Here is a 21,048-nt window from a genome sequence, read left to right on the forward strand (position 1 = left end):
TAGTCCCGGTCAACAGCTGGGGAAGTTGAGGTTGGGCTGAGACTGCCTGTAGGGCCAGGTGGTTGGTTACAGTGGCTTCAGGGTAGGACAAGCGGGTAACTAGACCAGGATAAATAGGGCAGAGCAGAGGGAAGGGATTTTTTTTTTTTTTTTTAAGAAGGTCAGGCCTCCCCATGCAGCTGAGGGTGTCCCTGTCCAATCTCCAGACCCAGACAGGTCCCAGAGGTCCCAGTTGGTCTGCTCTGTGCCCCTCTCATGCATGCCTCACTCTTTTGTGTATTCCTTCATTCGTCTCATATTCACTGAGGGCACACGAGGCGCCAAGCACTGGTCTAGGCACTGGAGGAAAGGGAAAGAAAGAAGTCTCTGTCCTCAGAGAATTTACCTCCCAGCCTTTTGTCTTAGGGGTGGGGAGTGGGCACAGGGGACCATGGAGCAATCACTGGGGAATCCACACACAACCCTTTTCATTTGCGGAAACAGACAAATCACGTAGAACACTTCACTCATCTGGCTTGGAAATGATAAGGGTTTTTCTGTATGACTAAAGCCAACTATATATATATATATATATATTTTTTTTTTTTTGGTAAGCAATTTTTTTCTTTCTTTTTTTTTTTTTGACACACCCCATGTCACGTGGTATCTTAGTTCACTGACCAGGGATCGAACCACTGCCACCTGCAGGGGAAGTACCGTGTCTTAACCACTGGACCACCGGTGATGGTTTAGTCGCTAAGTTGTGTCCAACTCTTGTGACCCCGTGGACTGTAGTTTGCCAGGCTCCTCTGTCCATGGGATTCTCCAGGCAAGAATACTGGAGTGGGTTGCCATTTCTTTCTCCAGGGGATCTTCCCGACCCAGGAATTGAACCCAGGTCTCCTGCACTGCAGACAGATTCTTTACCAACTGAGCTACAAAGGAAGTCCTTAAAGCCAATTATATTTAAAACCTAATGTGTCTTCCTCAATATGCCATGTAAAACATTGTCCCCCAGTTTTATTGAGAAATAATTAACACACACCATTGTATAAGTTTAAAGCATACAGCACGATGATCTGATTTACATATTGCATTAATCATATTATGAAATGATTAATGCAATAAGTAAGACGTTTTATTGTGAAAATATACACAGGACAAAACGTTTACCGACAATCATAACTAATTGATTCTGTTGATCCAATATATTCTAATTGTACTGTGATATAATTTGCAACTTATTCCCCAATGTGCATGACCTCATAATTATGTCTTTTTTTACCCACAGAAGTTCTTACAGGATACACTTCTCTTGTATATGACTGACTCCAACTAGTATCTCCATTTTAATATGATTTTGTTTCTAGATTGATACCACTCATCCTCTGAATTTAAAAAATAAATATTTCAGCAAATATCCTATTATCACCAATATATTGCTTACATGTGGCAACAATGAAAAAACAAGTGCAAAGTCTTTTGCGCTTCTTTTTTGGGATACTTTGTGAAGATTTGGGGATGAAGTTAAAATATTTTTTAGTTTTTACAAATCATGGAGTCATTCTAAAACTACTTGACAAAGTATCTACTACTTGACAAAGTATGAAAAGAGGGGCAAATGTGCTTTCTCCACCTTCTTAAACAGAACAAACAGTGTCTTTCAACATCACAGCACCATGGAAAGAACCAGCCTGGCTCTGCCAGTCTCCTCACAAGGCCTTGAGTCTAGAGAAGAACTGCCAAGGCGCTAGTGGCAGAGACTCTATTAAATCCCAACTCTTCTGTGTTCTCGCTGTGTGACCTGGGACCTCTCACAGCTGGGACCTCTCTCTGGGTCTCATATCCTCTCCCATAAAATGAGGACAACATGAGACAACACACATAACATACTTGGCGGCTGCCTGACATGTCATATATGCTCAGAAAATATTAGCAAAATGCAAGCAAACTGACCGAAGGACTAGCAGGTCTGTCCTCAGGGGCCCTTTCTGCGTTGAGATTGCAACATCATCCTGAACACTGTTTGCCCTTCTGTGATAGAATGATTCACCCCCACTTGGGGAACCCTCAAGGAAAGGCTCAGGGCTGATTTATTTCTGAGTCCGCAGCAGCCAGCACAGAGCCAGCAGCAGCAAGTGTTTGCTGAATGACTGCTTGCTGCTGTACCCACAGGCTGGCTGTGAGCGTAGAGTCCTGCCGCCTGTTTCCCTACCTGCCCTCCTTCTCTGTATGCAGTCAGCTGTCACTTTCCAGCACTCGGGCTGGGTGTTCCTCACCCCAGGCATGCTGGATATTTAGACATCCTCTTCCTCTATGCCACCCCCTCTGCCCTCAGCCTTACTGGATGAGGGCTTGCTGGCAGTGGCAAGGCCCTAACACAAAAGGGCCTCCTTGGTTCTCTACTAACCATTCCACACCTGTGGTCAGTCTCAGACCCTCTCTACCATCCTGGAGGTAGTTAGTGTTATATTTTCCCCTTCACCTCCCATGAATAACACTTGAGAGACAAGGAAACTCAGGCTCAGAGAGATGAGGTGTCTTCCCAAAGTCACAGAACAGGATGTGATGGAATTAGGATTCAAATCTAGGCAGGAGGAGCTGGGAACCTGGGCTTGCAGGCAGAGTCCTCTTCACTCCGTGGGAGCCCCTGGGTGGCCTATTTGTCCTTTCCTTCCAGTTCCTGCCTAGTGGCCTCAGGCGTAAGACCCACCCAGAGGGGAAGGAGGAGTGTAGTCCTGAACCAGGCTCCCTCCCTCCGTCCCCAAGTAAACAAAGCCCAGGGTCTCTCTTCTAAGTGGGGACTTTCCCAAAGCCAGGCCTATTTCCTGGAGGTGGACAAGGAACAAACAAACTAGAGACCCAGAAACTGAAATGAAGAAGAGAAAGAATCATCAGGCTGGGTTTGGGGTACAGTGTAGAAAGATAGAAAGAAACCACAGAGACACAGAAAATGAGAGGAGAGAAAAGGGAGACCTCCTGACAGTGTAACAGACACAGAGATGGCCAGATAGAGGGAGGGAGAGACAGACAGAGACAGAGAAAAGAGGGGAAGGCGGGGTGGGGGGTGTTGAGAAGGAATGAGCGCAGAAATGGGAGAGGGAGGGGGAAAGAGAAAGAGAGGGGAGAGAGAGACTGGCTGAAGCAGAGAGTGAGAAGAGAGAGAGGAGCAGGGGCCCTGAGCTGGAAGGAGAAAGTGTGGATGTGAAGACCCCTCGCAGGGCAGTGGAGGGGGTGGGGCTGCTGGCAGCAGCAGAGGCTGTTTCCGCTGCACCCCTTATCAGCCTGCTGCCAGATGTTCAGATCCGATGCCAATGTCAGAGAAGTCCATAGTGCGGGGTCAAGGCCGTGGCCAGCGGGAGCCTCAGCTGCAGTGTGGGGAGGAGGACCGGGGGGACGGCAGTAGACCTGCTTGCTCTTCCCCCTCTGCCTCATGGCTCTTGGGGCTGGACCACCTGGTCAGGGTGGGAGAGACCAGGTGTCTCTGGGGGCTACTTCTCTAGTCTGAGAGCAAGGACTTGTGGAGGCAGAGTGGGGCTCCTGGCAACATGTGGAAATGTACATCCTCGCACACCCCCATAAGCAAGGAAGCACATGGACACAGACTCACACATGTGCACGTGAGTGTGCAAAGCCACACGGGGGACAAGTCACAGTCCTGCTCATCGCTGTTCCACCACAGCACCCCTCTGCTGGAGCCCTGCTCTGCATGGAAAGCTTAAGAGACCACCCACCCATCCCCACCCAGTCCCCCACCCCCCAAACCCCTCACCTGAGCCAGGACTGCAGCCAGAGCTGGAGAAGTGACTCTGTGGCTGGCAGGGTTGCCAGGGCCCACCTTGGTCTATGAATGGGAATCTGCATGCCCTCAGGACTGGGCTGTGGGTCCTGAGACCTTCTAGACTGTGAGGCCTGGTGGAAACTCCCAGGAGGAGACGCAGGAACTGGGCGTCTGGCAGCGCTGGGGCTCCAACCTTGGGCCCGGGCCTCTCCGCCATGCTCCTGGAGCGTGCAGCCGCAGCTGGGGCCCCCTTCCTGGGGTAGTTTATCTCACACTGCACACGCTTGGCCCTCAAGGGGTGACCCAGCCTTGCTCCCCACATTCCTCTTTAGCCATGCAGCCGGTGGGCCCCACACAGCCCTGAGACAGGGCCTGTACTTGGGGGTGGTCAGGAGCAACCACTCAGAGACACCCCACTGCCCTCTTGGCCCCAGCCCTGTGCAGCTGTGTCTTTATTTCTCTCTTCTTTTGCCTCTGTCACAGTCTGTGTTTGCCTCCATCTTTCTCTGGGAATGTCCCAGCTTCTAAGATCCTTGAGTGGGACCAAATCTGGAGATACTCTGCTCTTCCGGCTCACAGTGGCCAGCCTCTATGGGAATGTGTAGGTGAAATCAGGCTGCGGGCGAGGGGACGAAGATCTTGGGCAAGTGGAGGCCTAGATTTGCAATGGGTGAACTGAGGTGGCCTGAGCAGCAGAAATCCAGACTCCCTCCCACCCACCTGCCAGGAGACAGCCCAGATGATGGACACTGGTCAGGGCCTGGAACTGGTGGGCTCCCCCATGTATTAGTGAAGACTGGGGGGTGAGGGGCAGGAGGAGGAAGCTGGGGCTGGAGGTCTCTCGGCCTGAGAGCCTCCTTCCTGTTTGTAGGGAAGTGACTGCCTCAGAATGCTGCTCAGGGGAGGGGAGGGAGGCCATGGCGACTTCCGGGAAGCTGGCCAAGGGCCTGAGGCCACCCTCCCTATGCCCACATGGGGCCTACTGGCCCTGGCTTAAAATAGTGCAGTTCCTCCACTGCTGCTGCCACTGACGCCCAGCCCAGAACTCAGAAGGGCTGCTGGCTGCTGCTCATGCTACCAGCAGAGGCCTAGAGCTGAAGGGATTCACCCAACTTTCTAACCCTCCCCAGACTGAAGCCGGAGGCTGTGTCTTGACAATGTGTGTGTGTGTGGCGGGGTGGGGGGTTCAGAAAAAGCAGGCATTCCTGGGTCAAAACTCTGTATCAAGTCCTGCTCCAAGACTGACCATCAGCTCTAAGACTTTGGTCTGTCTTGTCTCTTTGAGCCTCAGGTTCCACTGATGTAAAATAGGGTGAGTGCCTGGCTTTTAACCTAATGAAGCCACATAGGTAGACTCCTCAGAACCTTGCCAGTCAAACAGTAGACACAAAAAACGAGAGTTCCTTTTGCCTCTCTTGCTGGCTGTGCCTCAAACTCCTCAGCCTGAGGAAGGGCCTCCTTGAAGCTTTCCTTGGTACCTACACTGCTCCCAGGACTAGGTGTTGAACAGGGAAGGTCTGTGGAGAGGGAGTTTGCAGGGAGGGCAAGGATGGGGCTGTGGTCTCCATGGTGAGACTTGTTGCCAAGGGAACAAGACTCCAAGAGCCCTGGGTCTGACAGTTGGGCACTTTTGCCATAGGATCTCAGAGAAGCTGATTACCACTATGGGCCTAAAAACCTGGTGGGCAGCCAGGCCAAGTGAGAGGAAGCAGCTTCTAGACTTCCTGGGTTTCTGCTATTGGGACTATGAGGGGCTGCAGCTCCCTCCCCTTCCTTTTAGGGATTGACTTCACAAAGCCTCTCCTTGGAACCAGCTACAGTGAATCCTCCTTCAACCCTCAAGACACAGACACGGTCATCTCCATTTATCTGACAGGGGTAGTGAGGACCAGAGGGGTATCTATCTGGGCCAAGGCCACACAACGTAAAGGAAGGAGTGAAATTAGAACTCAGGTGCTGAGACCCCTGGTTGATGTGTATGTTGTCACACAAACTGCCTGAGGAAAATGACCCCTGGGCAGGGCTCCATGGAGTCACTTTCGACTTCATCCTAACACCCTCCCCTGTTCACCATTTCTGGGGGTTTCTGGCTCCAGACTCTGAAAACCCAGAGCTGCCAGCATACCCTTTTTCCTCCTCAGTTAAATAGAGATGATGTTACCTCAGAGGATTTGCATAAAAATGAATAAGGAAGGGTTTCTGCAGATCCTAATAGTGGGCATTCAATCAGTGCTGGTTTTTATTCATTCCTGAGGTTACCTACAAGTTGTATAACCTTAAGCAAACTACTTACCCTTCTGGGTCTTGGTTTTCTTATCTGTAAAATGGGATCATCAACTTCATAGGATGGCCCTGAGGAATCAGTAATCAAATGCACATAAAATACTTCTCTGTACAGCACTTAGCTTTGCTCTATATATGTTACTTTATTATTCTTTACTTCCAGGTTATTGCTTAGCATTCAAAAAAAAAGTTCAGCATTAGTTAAGTAGCAATTTATAAATTTAGAGCAGTGTCCTCAATTTATTTCATGGAACACTGTCCCAGCAGAATTTTACCAGGAGCAAAGAATGCTCCATGGTCGAATACTTTTGGTAGACCCTGGGAAACAAAATTAAAGCTTTCTTCAGGTAGGACTTCTCAGAGCCTTTAATAAGCCATCAAAGGTTGGGAACCAATAAGAGGAAAGGTAGAACAAGTGCAGTATTTCCCGGACTTTTGGCAGAAGAACTCCTATTTTTTTTTTTTTTTTGGCCCCTCCATGGAGCCACATATGGGTTATCTATGTTCTGAGAAACCACAACATATATTTGGGACAACAATGCTTTTCAGATCAATTTGGGTCTGTTCATTCATCTCTTACAGAAATTAATCCTTTATGAATTTAATAGTTTTGTTAAGAGCAAAAAGTTCAACCAAAGGCCATTCCTGAGCTTTGCTACAAACTCCAGACATTCACATTCAGCAGTATTTGAGCTGCTACGGCCGAGCAGGGAGGAAGCTTGTTGTAACTTTGGTATCAGATAGACCTGGATTCAAAAGCCAATTTTGTCACTTATTCACGTGTCATTTGGTGTAAATTGCTGAACTTCCTCAAGCCTCCAATTTGCTTATGAGTGAAATGGGGTTGAGATCTAAACCTTGCAAAATTCTTGAAGATTACAGGAGACAGTGTATGTAAAACACCAACCCTAGTGCCTGGCACTCACTAGGCTTTCAGCAAATACGTTCTCTTTCTTGCACCTCTGAATTATCTGTTCCCTCCTGTGGGGCAAGGAAGAATCTACTAATCAGTTCTGCTGCGTTTCCTTTATTCTAAAACCATCTCTTTCAAACCTCAAGAGCTCTCTGGTTGCTTGTGCTAGAGGAGGCTGAGGTGTGGGAAGGCAGCTGGACTTCCCCTCATTTCACACATGGGTTTTAATAGACTTTGACCAGACTCCTCAAGCCTTTTAAGAAAAATTTTATTTCTGTATGTATTTTTGGCTGTGCTGGATCTTTGTTGCTGCGCGGTCTCTCTCTAGCTGTGGCAAGCAGGGGCTCCTCTCCATTTGTGGCACGTGGTTTCTCTTCTTGCGGAGCACGGGCTCTAGGGTGCTCGGGTTGCAGCGGTCGTGGTGCACAGGCTTAGCTGCTCTGTGGCATGCGGGATCTTCTCAGATCCTGGGTCAAATTTGTGTCTCTTGTGTTGGCAGGCGGATTCTTTTATCAACTGAGGCACCAGGCCAAGCCCAGACTCCTCAGCCTTCATCTTTCCAAACTGAAGACCTTTCATCTCTCCCATCTGTCTTCATAAAACCCTCAAACCAAACACTGCCACTCCTCTGACTGTATGGACTGCAGGATTACAGGACAGTTGGGCAGATCTTAGGTTCAAGTCAGGACCCTGACATTTCGTGTGTGACTTTGGGCACATACCTTGACCTCTCAGAGCTGTTTTCTCAGCTCTAGGAAATTTATTTTCTGGAAAAACAAGTATGAACTGGTTGGACTAGAGTGACAGACAGGCAGGTCACTCAACAGTACATGTAGTCACTGAGGTTTAATTCTTTCCTGAGATGCAGCAGGTGGCTTTCCTTCCTCTAACTCTTCAATGTGGCATTCAAGGTTCCCAAGGGCTTCTCCAGCCTCAACTCTCAACTAAAACTCCCACCTGTCCCCATTCCTGCCATGGCAGCCCCTTGTTATGTCTGGGTATTTTGTACGTTTCTGACTCACAGCTGGACCTTCAAACATGTTGTTGACCACTCTACCTGGTCTGTCCCCCTCTTCCTGTCTGGTGACTTTCTTCAAGGCCTGCCTTTAATACTCATCTGTGAAGCTCATCCTGAGTCCAGAGACTTCTCAGAGCCTCTATTTTCTCAACTCTAGAAAACTTAATCTATTTTCTGGAAAGACAGGGATTAACTGGTTGGACCACAGTGACATACAGGCCCATACACATCGGCATGTATCAACACATCCTGAGTTTCAATCATGATCCCACTGTGTGTGTGTTTGCCCCTCCCGCTAGACTCAGTTCCTCTAGTTGTGCCACTTTCTGGCAGGTTAGTGTCCCTTCACCAGTATTTAACTTTCGTTTCTTTATTTACAAAGTAAAGATAGTAATTCTTGAAGTTCAAGGAGGTTCCGGTTTGTGAAGGCAGAGCCCACTCCTTAAAACAACCCATCGTCCCGCCTCAGAATCCCAGACATGCTTCACAGACAAGATGCCGTGTGCAGAAGGATTCACATTTATTGGTTCAAATACAGTACCTAACATTCGCTAAACATGCATTTCACACTAATTGGTCACATTTCCACAGGTAGTCAATTCACAGAAAAGGGCCCATTCCTTGCCAGATGGCAGGGTGGGAGGTAGCAGAGGGCCTGGGTAGCAGAGCCCACCAACTATCACTTGGTCATGCAGGACTGATGGAGCCAGGTTGGCGGGCAGCCCTTGGCCGGCCCTTTGGGGACAAGGGCTCAGAGACATCCTGTTTACTCGACTCCTGTACAGGACTGTGGGTTGAGGTGGGCCTCCGGTAGGTAGCCCAGGCGGAGGCTCATGGATGCACGTGCCATCGGAGCTCCTGAAGGTGGTGTCATGGGAGGTGGTGCTCCCTGTGCCTTGCATCATAGGAAGGAAAAGGAAGCCTCTTCAAGGGGATGGCTAGTCCCTGGCTGGGCAGGTGGGAAGGACTCCCCAGACATGGCCCAGACATTACAATGTAGCCACAAGCCCCTATCGCAGGCCTGGGATGGCAACACAGACAAAAACACCCAACACCCCAGGGTAGGCAGGGTTTCTTTCTCCACAGAAACATGTAAACAGAGCAGGAGCTACAGTATTCTTTTCCCACAAGATTCCTCAGAGAGGAATAGACCAGGATGTCACTCAAGAGGTAGTTTTTTTTTTTTTTTTTTTTCCATGGAAATTTGAGTCAACAACATTATCATCTAAGACATTTCAGAGAAAGAAAACAATGGTCACCAAAGGGCAAAAATGATCCTTTGGCTGGCAGGGCTGGCTCCAGGATTTGGAAGACTAGCCTCCACCAGTTAAGACAAATTTTTTCTTGGGCTTGAAGCAAGCTCTGGCCTGATTCATGGCTTCCCTTTGAGCCTGCAACTGATTCCTGAGCAGGCTGTAGCCCATTGAGGGCTGCAGGCCGAGAAGGGAGGCCAGATGGGTACTGGATTAGGCAGAGGGACTGGGCCTCATGTGAGCCAGTAGAGGCAGGGTCACTGTGGTTCATCTTACAGGACAGACTGAAGTCTTCCCAAGTCGCAAGGGAGCCCAGCTCTGGTCAAAGAGGAAGCCCCAGCGTGGTCTGTGGGGCCCCTGCCTCTGAGGAAACAGTCCAGGTCTGGCTCCTAAGCCCAGAAAAGAAGCGGTTGCTTGTGGTAGCCAGGAGATGGGTTTCTGGGGACCCTGTAATTAAATACACATCCCTGAGCTGTGGCCCTAGAAACCCTTGCCTCAAGGCTAACCAGTTTCCAGCACCTGGTGGAATGATTGCCGTTTCTTATCCTGAGACACAGATAAAACATCATTTCACAGACACTGGACATAGATGCATCAAGCTGAGGGAAAAGGGAGGAATGATCAGATGCAAAAGCAGAGGGGAGTGCAGGGGGACTCTCATGGATCAAGTTGGGAAAGTAAGAGTGGTGGGTTTTTGTGGGGTTTTTTTTTTTTTGCCTTTAAAAAGTTTTTTTAACTTTAAAAAATCAATAAAGAAAAATTTAAAGTTTAATAAAAGGGTTGGTCTAAAAAATTGGATTTCTCAAAACAATTGCAGAATTTTAAAAAGCAACAAGAAAAGAAGACATAGACCAGGGGCCCAGAGCTAAAGACTTGGAACCACTGCTCAACTTCCTGCCCTGCTGGGAGGCCAGTCTTTTTACTTTGGCCAACCTTGGACTTGGCCTAGATGTTGCCAATACTGGGTTTGTCTGTCTCTATCTGTCCCATTCCCCAGTAAACTGAGAACAAACAAACAAACTAAGGTAAGAAATGGGCAGCAGAGCAAGGCAGCTAGCTCAGAAAGCCCAGGGTTTTAAGGACTTGGTGACATATTGGCCATGGCAGGACTCCCTTCCCTGACAACAGGTGGCAGGTGTGAGGCAGGGTGCTGTGGAGTGGGTGACTGTCATGATGCCATGGAGATCCCTGAGGTGCCTCTACCCCTCCTCCTCTGGATCTGCTTTCCATCCCTGGAGGTTTGCCCACCTCACTATGCAACAGGCCTGGGGGATTGGGTATCCTCTGAGACAGGTGGAGTGCTTTGAGACAGGTTCTGGGGAGTCTCTCCAGACTGAAGGTAAAACCACCAAGCCTGTGAAAGACTCTAAAAGCCAACAAAGGAGCCAGAGAGCGTGAGTTGTGGGTGAAGTTCCAAGATTCCATAGTTTTGTCTCGGGTCAAGAAAACATGCAAAGGGAAAGCAAGAGAAAAGCTTGTATGTTTCAATGCAGTGCAATGACTGGGATTCTCCTTTAACACACAGCTTTCAGGGTCATATTTTTATGGTGGAAAGGTTCTCACTCAAAGTGAGTGCTGTTGGTGGCAGGGGATCAGAGAGAGGACAGAAGGGAGGGGAATTACAGACAAGATGCACAACTTTTTTCTTTTCCACTAGCAAAAAGGCTACCTGTTAACCAAACATCATGGAAAGAAAGGCAAAAAACAACACATCAAACCTCCCCCTCCAACCTTTCTCTGTGTCCTTCAAACTGAATTCACAAATACATCTAGTGGCTGACCTAATGTCTCCACACTGCTAGCTACACTCCTACCTTCCTCTCATAATACCTGAGTTTGCGACGCAACACAGTCACTTTACCCTGTTTAAAAAAAGCCCACGTCATAAAAGGACTGGGTGCAGAAGACATTAAAGGCGGTCCACAGGTCAGGCTCCAGCTCGGAACACATGGCCACTTGGCTCAGAGATTCTGCAGGGCTCTCGGCAATGAATGGGCTCTTTGTTCTGTGGAATCTGCTGCAAACATTTGTAAAAATGGATTTGTACAATGGCAACTTGCAGAACCTTTCCCCACTCCACAAATTAACAACTTGCTCTGTTTAATGCTGCAGTATTAAAGAGACATGTTCCTGCCTCATCAGAGAGCAATTCCTTTCAGTACCCGACCCAACCAGTAAAACACTTAATTTAAGAGAAAAACAATTTGAAAAAAATAATGATGATTTGACCAATGGAGGTCTAGCAAAGAAGGATAAGCACACAGGAGCTATCTTGGAGAAGGGGTCTCTGACATGTGCATCCTCCCCTACTTTGAGGAAAGTGGCTCGGAGTCTGACCTGTAGCCAAAGACTGTGATCTAGTTTGGTTAAATAAAAGATCAGAGAAACAAAAATACCGTGAAATAAACAGATACATACAAATCTGCCCACTGACATGTGAAAAACATTCTGGTTGGAGCTTTTCCTGAGGAACATGTCTCTCTTTTCCTTTTTTTTTTTTTCCTTTTCTCAGAGCAACTGGAGAAACAACATTCATAAGAAATGCTCTGAGTTTTAGATCCATCAAAGGACAAAGTCTTCACTTTCTGTACCCGTAACAATTCACTGGAAAGAAAAAATTACCATCTGACACAGACTACCTGATATGCACACAGTGTGGTGGCCCTCTGAGTGAGTGTACTAGGTTGGGCTGGGAAGAGAGCAAACGGCCTTTGACTAAACAGGCAAAAAAAGAGGTCCTGTAGGCCCCTCAAGCCTACCCAGGGATGTAACCAGTTAAATGGCCTGTCTGCTGCACTGGCTGTGGGAGGGACCTGGGTTTAGGCAGGGACAACTGCTGCAGTAAGGCAGAGAAGGAAAAAAAGCCTGAAAGAATTCCACGACAGACCTGGTGTGGCTGCTGGCCAAAGCCAAGAGGGTAAGGGACGTTTCCAGGGACTAGGTGGGGCAGGTAGTGAAAGAATAAGGGGTCAAGGCCACACCTGCAGAGGGGGCAGCCAGGCCTTTAGGAACATGAGGTAGTTTAAAGCCCCCCCTTCCCTTCCAGGAGCTTTGGACTCTAGCCCTCCAGACCTTGGTCAGCCAGGCCACTGATACTCTAAGGGGCAGCTGAGCCACGCTGGGTCTTGGGCTTATTATTCTGAGGAAACCTGATCTTATTTTGGGAGACATTAGGAGAGCCTGGAGTAGAATGTAGGGGCAAAAATTCTGGTCAGCAGATGGGTGAATGGTCCTTCCAGCTGTTTGAGAAAGAGATTGCAGTTTCTGATTCAGATCTGGAGGTGGGATGGGATGGGATGGGGAGATAAACGGGACCTCCAAAGGAAGAGTGTTCATTCTGTTAGCAGTCTGGCTTTTGTCCCACTAACCTCTGAAAGTGAAAACAGAATAAATCAGTAGTGGGCATCAGGATTTAGAACGACATTTTGTTCAGCTGTTTTTTCAAAGGGTCAATAGGAAGTCACGTTTATAAGGGAGAGGTGATGAGTGTGAGGAGAGTAAGCAAACTAGGTAGCTGTGAGTCCCAAGACAGCTTGTAGGCTAGTCCCAAGGATCAGCTTATCACCAGGGCTTTGCCTCGGTGAAAAGGTGACAGCGGCAGAAATTAGTACTGGTGGTATGGATGGCGGGGAGCAGAGGCCCCAGAGTGTGATGTGAGCATAGAAACCCTTCTCCCTGAGGACTTGCTTGGAGGGTGGACACCTAACTTAGATTTGGTCACTGTGCCCAACTCTCAACTTTCATGCTTTCCAAAGAAAAGAGATGGTTAAATCCTCATCTCGTGATCTGTTCCCAATGTCTCACCCACTCTGCTTAGTAAACCTCCTAACACCACTTCCCCTTTTATGGTGTGCTCTTTTACCTGGTAATTCTGTAGATAGAAAAAGGCAATTTGCTCTCTGACAGACAAATATATGAGTCTGCTGAGAACGTGTGGAAAAAGTAGGGTTGTTGACACCCTTCCCTTTCCACTGAGGTAGTCATCTTTGTCAACATTATGGAAATAGTCATCTCAGCCCCATCCCACCCTCTCCCTCAAAATACAAAAGAACTATCTCTAAACAATGACAACACTGTAACATTAAACATCTTCACATTCTGTAAACTGCAAGGAAATGCATTGGCTGCATTCACACAAAAGCATGTGCATCATGTTGAAGGCCATACATTCAACTCTGTCGTGAAATAAATATATAGAAAAATGAGGTTAAAAAACAAGACAAACAAACAAAAACTCTTCTTGCTGTGGAGGCAACTGGCAACGCTGCTCCACAGCCTCCATCTTGGTCTCTCTGGCTCTTTCTTCCGGAGCCTGTCCTGCCCACCCCAGGCGTTAGGGTTAGCCTGAGGAGGGGTGCTGGGGACAGGTCACTCCTTGCCCACACTTGTCTTGCAGGAATGCAGCACCACCTTAAAGAGGAGGGGCAGCTGCTCCAGGGGAACATTCACCATCTTTCCTGGGAAAAGGTGGAAAAAGAAGAGTCAGCTTTGGCAGCCAGTGAAATGGTGTGTTGGCCTCCTCTTGGGCTGGGGAAAGAAGAACACTGCCTTTTTGAGTGACTGGGGTGTGGAAAGTGCCAGGACTATTACAAAGGTAAAACAGACTGGGCTAACATTCTAATATGCAGCCCCATTCGGCGCCCTAGGGAGTCTAATAATGGTGCAAGCTATAATTATGGCTACTATCCAAAGAATACTGAACTCTGTGGTAGGTGTTTAAATACATTATCTCATTTAATTCTCACAATATTTCTATAACTTTTTATACCCATTTTACAAATGAGGATTCTGAAACTGAGAAGTATTCTTAGATGTCCTCTTAGAGAAACTTATATCCAGTTTTATTTCCTAGCAGAATCTTTAACTAGCATTCTACGAAACGTTGCTCTTCAGAATGGTATAATGGGAATAAAATGTACTGAGGAAAGAGGTGGAGTTTACAGGGGAAGATAAATTGAGAAATTCAGGGTTAAAATAGGTTTGCTTGTTTTAAGCTGGAGGACTTCTAAGAGCATGCAGTGTGCTAATATACTTTGTAAATATCTGAGGCTACAGTTCTCCCTGACACAACACTAGAGTTACCGGGGAGTTTTTTTTTTTTTTTTAAATACTGATGACCAGGCTCCACTCCATTATCAATTAAGTCAGAATCTCTAGAGGTGCAACCCAAGCATGGGTATTTATTAAAAGCTTCCCATGTAAGTCAAAGGGTTGACAACTCTGTCAGTTCTGTGGGGGAGAGTGGGGTATAATTACTAACTTCTCTCTATTTCATAAAGCACCTGATTCATATCTCGTTTGGAAGAATATAGTTTTGAAAATGCTGAGACATAAACTACCAAAACACTCCTAAAATTCTACCAGTTTATTTAGGTCCAGGTCATATTTCCTAGACTATTCCGTGGCCCAAAAGTTAAAAATTGATTTTATTAGATTGAACATTTTTTCCCTTCAAAAATATATTCCTTAATTTTACAGAAACAATCTTAGCCCAGACATCACAGTTCTGAGTTGCCCCTCAGTATGTGCAAGATAACGGTCAACAAGATTCTTTACCAAACGAAGTAAAACAACAACAGTAAAAGCCAGGATTTTATGTTGAAATGGACTTATTTAAATGTTAAGAAGCTCAGAAGGGGGTCAAGATCACAAAACAACTACAACACAGGATTTTTGACAATTATTTTAAAGACACCACTTTAAGTGAAAGATCCTCAAAAACCTATAGGCAATTCTACTCAATAAAATTAATTTTAAAAGTTGAGATATAGTTAGTTCACATGCTGTAAAACCCACCCTTTTAAGGTATGTAATTCAGGAAATGAAGTTGATATGAAAAACTTTGAGCCTGTTTCCCCATCCATAGAGTGGCCAATCACAAGTCTTGCAGAAATTGTTCTGAAATTGAGTTAACAGGCTACCAAGTACCCTGCGCTTTACAGGAGCCTAGGAAATGTTAGATTCTCTCCCCTACAAAGAAAAAACAAACTTCTCATTATAATGTAAATTTTTCTGAGGGCAGGGCTAGTACTTCTTTTATTCAGCTGGTGATGGGCCTGGCATCAGCATCCTGAAAACACTTTCCTCATTCCCTTCACAAGTTAAGAATAGCAAGGAAGGACTGGAAGCCCAGGACCCATTACCTGCAATATAGCGAATCTCAGGTAAGCACATCATGAGGTCAGGAAAACGGTTCGGCTGATGTGTATATTTATATTCAGTGAAATCCTGGCAAATGTACCAATATCGTTTGTTCAACTGTTCCAGCTGTGAGGCACTGGTCAGACCCCTGATATCTGTGAAAAAAGACCACAGGAAATGGGAGGGACTTCCGCCAGCTCCTTGAATATGTGTATCTTTCACTGAAAAGTTATTAAACATTGTCTCAACAGGGGATTTTTTTTTTTTTTCTGACATGGAGGAATAAAAGCTCTGGGTAAGAGAAGAGAAATTAGATAAATGAAAAAATTATCAAGGGCTATATCACTAGACTGAGCTCCTTGAGGGCTAGGCTGTCATCTTTCTCAACTTCATACTCAGCTCCCAGCACAGGGTTTGGCACAAAACTAGTGGATGCTGAACAAGAGACTGAATAATTTCCCAATTTATCCTTCACAATAGCTTTAAATTTGCTCTTTGCTGGACCCATTCAGAAATCATGCTGACACCTATACTCTCATGCTTGTACATATACTCACACATGGTCTCCTGTGTGCTTCTACTCAGACTATTCTATTCTAGTTGCCACTGGTATTCTTGGGTCCCTCCAGTTTTTGTTTTTTTCTTCATATAAGCGTATCTTGTTTTATTGTGCTTTGCTTTACTGCACTTCACAGATACTGCATTTTTGACAAATTGAAGGTTTGTCGCAACTCCGTACCAAGCAAGTCTATTGGTGCCATTTTTCCCAACAGCATTTGCTCATTTCATGTTTCTTTGTCACATTAGGTATCTCGCAATACTTCAAACATTTTCATTATTATAAGATTTGTTATGTGAATCTATGGTCAATGATTTCTGATGTTGCTAAGTCGCTTCAATCGTGTCCGACCCTGTGCAACCCCATAGACAGCAGCCCACCAGGCTCCCCCGTCCCTGGGATTCTCCAGGCAAGAACACTGGAGTGGGTTGCCATTTCCTTCTCCAATGCATGAAAGTGAAAAGTGAAAGTGAAGTCTCTCAGTTGTGTCCGACTCTTAGCGACCCCATGGACTGCGGCCCACCAGGCTCCTCCATTCATGGGATTTTCCAGGCAAGAGTGCTGGAGTGGGGTGCCATTCCATTGTAATTGTTTTGGGGTGCCAGAAACTATGCTCATACAAGATGGTGAACCTAATCAGTAAATGCTGTGTGTTCTGACTGTTCCTTTGGCTGTTTCCCTGTGTCTCTCCCTCTCCTTGGTCCTCCCAATTCCCTGAGAAACAACAATAGTGAAATTAGGCCAATTAATAACTGTACAATTGCCTGTAAGTGTTCAAGTGAAAGGAAAACTCACACATCTCTCACTTTAAATCATAAGCTAGAAATGATTAAGCTCAGTCTAAGAAGGCATGTCAACAGTCAAGACAGGCTGAAAGCTAGGCCTCTTGTGAGTTAGCAATTGTAAATTCAAAAGAAAATTTCTTGAAGGAAATTAAAAAGCACTACTCCAGTGAACACAAAAGTAACAAGAAAGTAAGACAGCCTTATTGCTGATAAGGAGAAAGTTTGAGTGGTCTGGATAGAAGATCAAACCATCCACAATATACTTAGGCCTAAGCCTCGTCCAGAGAAAGGACAACTCCTTTCAATCCTATAAAGCCTAAGAGAGGTGAGGAAGCTGCAGAAGAAAAGTTTGAAGACAGTCGAGATTGGTTCATGAGATTTAAGGAAAGACATGGTCTTCATAAAAGGGTGAGGTAAAGAAGCAAGTGCTGACATAGAAGCTGCAGCATGTTATTCAGATGATCTAGCTAATAAGATAATTAAAGAAGATGGCTACACTAAACAAAGATTTTCAATATAGACAAAATAGCCTTATGTTGGAAGAAGATGCTATCTAGGACTTTTCATAGCTAGAGAGGAGAAGTCAATGTCTGGCTTTAAAGGACAAGCTGACTGTCTTGTTAGGGGCTAATGCAGCTGATGACTTTAAGTTGAGGACAATGCTCATTTACCATTCCAAAAACTCTAATGCCCTTAAGAATTACACTAAATCTACTCTGCCTGTGTTCCATAAATGGAACATCAAAGCCTGGATGACAGGATATCTGTTCACAATGTGGCTTACTGAATACTTCAAGTCCACTGTGGAGAACTACTCCTCAGAAAAAAAGATTCCTTTCAAAATATTACTGCTCACTGACAAAGGACCTGGTCACCCAAGAGCTCTGATGGAAATGTGCAATGAGATTAATGTTGTTTTCACGCCTGTAACACATCCATTCTTCAGCCCATGGATCAAGGAGTCTTTTCAACATTCATGTCTTACTATTTAAGAAATACACTTCCTAAGGCTATAGCTGCCCACAGATAGTGATTCCTCTGACAGATCTGGACAAAATAAATCAAAAACCTTCTGGAAAGGATTCACCATTTCAGAGGCCATTCCTGAGTCACTGAAAGAGGTCAACATATCAACATTAACAGGATTTTGAAACAAGTTGATTCCAACCTTCATGGATGACTTTGAGGAGCTCAAGACTTCAGTGGAGAAAGTAACTGCAGATGTGGTAGACATAGCAAGAGAACTAGAATGAGAAGTGAAGCCTGAAAATGGGACTGAACTGATGCAATCTCATGAAAAAAATTTTAACAGATGAGTTGCTTCTTATGGATGAATGAAGAAATGGGTTCCTTGAGATGGAATCTACTCCTGGTGAAGAAGCTGTAAAGACCGTTGAAACAGTAACAAAGGATTTATTTAGAATATTACATAAACTTAGTTGATAAAGCAGCAGCGGGGTTTGAGAGTACTGACTCCAATTTTGGAAGAGGTTCTACTGGGGGTAAAATGTTCAAACAGTATTGCATGCTATACAGAATACACTGATGAAAGAAAAAGTCAATTCATGTGGAAAACTTCACTGCTATCTTATTTTAAGAAATCACCACAGCTACCCCAATCTTCAACAACCACCACCCTGATCAATCAGAAGCCATCAACACTGAGGCAGGACCGTCCACCAGCAAAAAGATTATGACTCACTGAAGGCTCAGATGATGGCTAGCAATAAAGCATTTTTTTTTTTTTGAGGTATATACTCTGCTTTTTAAGACAAAATGCTACTGCACACTTAATAGACCACAGCATAGTATAAATATAAATTTTACAGGCACTGGAGTCAAGAAATACATGTGACTCACTCTATTGCAACACTCACTTTACTGTGGTGGCATGGAACCAAACATGCAATATCTCCAAGGCATGCCTGTAGACGTCGTTCTCATATATGTGTATATATTATATAGTGTGTTCATATACATATAAACACACACGCTCCCCTTTTTTCATATGTAGAATATATTAATAAATATTCTCTATATAAATCTTACCCTGCCTTTGAGGCCCCACTATCAGATTTCTCTTTCTCCAAGTAGTTGTTACTGATCTCTTTCCATTTAAGCGGTAGAGGGTGTTTTTTGGTAAGATTTTTTAAAAAATGTGGACCATTTTTAAAGTCTTTATTGAATTTGTTACAATACTGCTTCTGTTTCACGTTTTGATTTTTTGGCCAGAAGGCATGCGGATCTTAGTTACCTCACCAGGGATTGAACCTGCACCCCCTGCATTGGAAGGCGAAGTCTTAACCACTGGACCACCAGGGAAGGCCCTCTCCCCTCATTTGAGGCTCAAGCAGTGTATCAAGTGCCATTAGAATGTGTACTTCTTGAGGCCAGGAGCCTGGGATCTAATTTATTGCAATGTCTTTAATGCTCGACACAGGGCCTGGCCTAAGGGAGGCACACAGAACACCAGACAAATGCATAAAAGGTGCGGAAGCAAGAGGAGGAGGTTTAGTTAGTACCAAGGGAGGAGTTGGCAAAGAGGAGGGGATCAAGAGTCTCTGGACTAGGAAACTGAATACAGGAATAGACCACTTTCAATGTCACAGGCAGCAAAACAGCCCAGTTCCACTCTGAGCAGCTCACTCACATGCTATTCTGGAAAAAAGGGAACACAAATTTTCTTGCATATTCTGGTTACCAGCAGCTACACGATGCCACTTCGCAGGTAATACTCCATGTAAATCACAATCACCACTCTTCTAACTAAAGCCATGCTTGATAATGGGCGTGAGTTTTTGTGCACCTCCACTCTGCCCTGAAGGGGCCCGTAAGAACCACTGCCAGCTTGTCACAGATTCCTTATCTCCAATAGTTTCATCAGTCACTCTGCTCTTCTTCAGTCACTGGTAAACTTGTGCATATTTTAAATGACGCATGTACTGTCCTTGGTGTCTGTGTTTAAATGCACTAAAACTGACTAAACAAAGCAAATCCTCTTCCTTCCTCTATGAGTTATAGAGGCTGTGGCATTTAGGTTTGAAGAAAAAAATCCAAACCATGCCCTGCACTACAGTGGGGCAGGGTGATGAGGAGGGCAGTGCAGGACTTCCAAGATCAGTACCTGTATGATGCCACAGGCCTGAGGGTAAAGGGGGTAGGAGGGAAACATGAGGGCAAATATTTGCTGGCCAAAGAAAACTAAGTAAGCCCTTTCTTCCTATCCTCAGTTACTCACCTTGATTTAGGAAGTTAATTGCTTTCATGCAAGCATACTCCTCATTGCTCACTTTTAGCTGATGGAACTTGTGATACAGGTAGATGAGCCGCTCAATCACCTCCATCCCTTCATCACTAAATCTGGAAAATAGACACAGGTGTTAATAGTGGGCTCTGACTACCAGTGGAGGTAATGGAAGGGAGACAGAAGTCTCCTACAGCTCCTTAAGGCAGCTAAGACAGGAAAGATGTTGAGCTTGGGGGAAATGGGAATCCAGAAACACTTGTGAAGGACAGGTGAATTCATGGTTTGTCTACAGGCCAAGGCAGCTCATACAAGCTGCTGTTCTCAAGGTCAATTAGGGTCAGTCAAATTCAAGTTCAAATCCTGCTCCATCACATACAAGCTGTAAGACTTTGGGAAAGTCCTTGGACCCCTCTAAGTTTTGAGGATCTCTTCTGTAAATAACACTTGCCTGCCTGGGGTGCAAGGCTCAATGTAAATATAGAGAAATACATCATTAAGATACTGCTGTTGTGATGCAGCCTTCAGTAACAATGGCAGCTACCATGAGTTGTGACTGTGTGTGTGCAACTGCCACAATGAAGAAAAAAGCTGCTGACTGTATTTAAGTTCACTCTTTCCAGCAGGGCTACTGGCAGGCCTGACTTCAGCTAGGGAGGGAGGGAAACATAAATTGAGCCTCCACGTCATGCCAGTCTCTGTGCTGGGTACTTTATATATATGATCTCATTTAATTTAATGTTCTCAGTCCTATGGGCTAAGTGAGATTACAATTACCACTGTACAGATGAGACACTAAAGTTTCAAGGAACAGAGGCGACTGGTCCATAAGCACATGGCTAGCTTGGAACAGACTGAGAACCCTGAATCTGGGCCAACTCCCTAAGATCTTGGTTTTCTCAAAATCCGAAGTGCCCTCCATTAGCAGAGAAGACTCAATGCTGACCATGCTGCTTTCTTTGGATGAGAAGTTAGCTCCTTGAGGCAAAGACCAAGTTTTAGGCAAAGGAGCCCCAGGCTGGGGGACTAATATTCCAGGTCACAGTGGGGAATATCTTATACCAAAAATGGAGATACTCCCAAACCAAGAAG

The 21,048-nt window shown here is 45.7% G+C and overlaps 1 protein-coding gene across 7 annotated transcripts in view; it reads right to left on the reverse strand.

Moving 5' to 3' along the window:
- Nucleotides 1-8,472: 8,472 nt before the first annotated feature.
- Nucleotides 8,473-21,048, reverse strand: part of NR6A1 (nuclear receptor subfamily 6 group A member 1) — a 232,304-nt gene continuing 219,728 nt past the window's right edge. For 5 of the 7 annotated variants that reach the window (XM_044925553.2, XM_044925554.2, XM_025260559.3 and 2 more), the window contains 3 exons: nucleotides 19,951-20,072; nucleotides 15,371-15,523; nucleotides 8,473-13,684 (listed from right to left, as the gene is read on the reverse strand). In XM_044925553.2, coding sequence (XP_044781488.1) covers nucleotides 13,596-13,684; nucleotides 15,371-15,523; nucleotides 19,951-20,072 — 364 coding nt within the window. In that variant the 3' untranslated portion in view covers nucleotides 8,473-13,595. 7 annotated transcript variants of the gene reach the window in all.

Source organism: Bubalus bubalis, chromosome 12 (genome assembly GCF_019923935.1).
Source record: "Bubalus bubalis isolate 160015118507 breed Murrah chromosome 12, NDDB_SH_1, whole genome shotgun sequence".
Taxonomy (NCBI): Eukaryota; Metazoa; Chordata; class Mammalia; order Artiodactyla; family Bovidae; genus Bubalus; species Bubalus bubalis.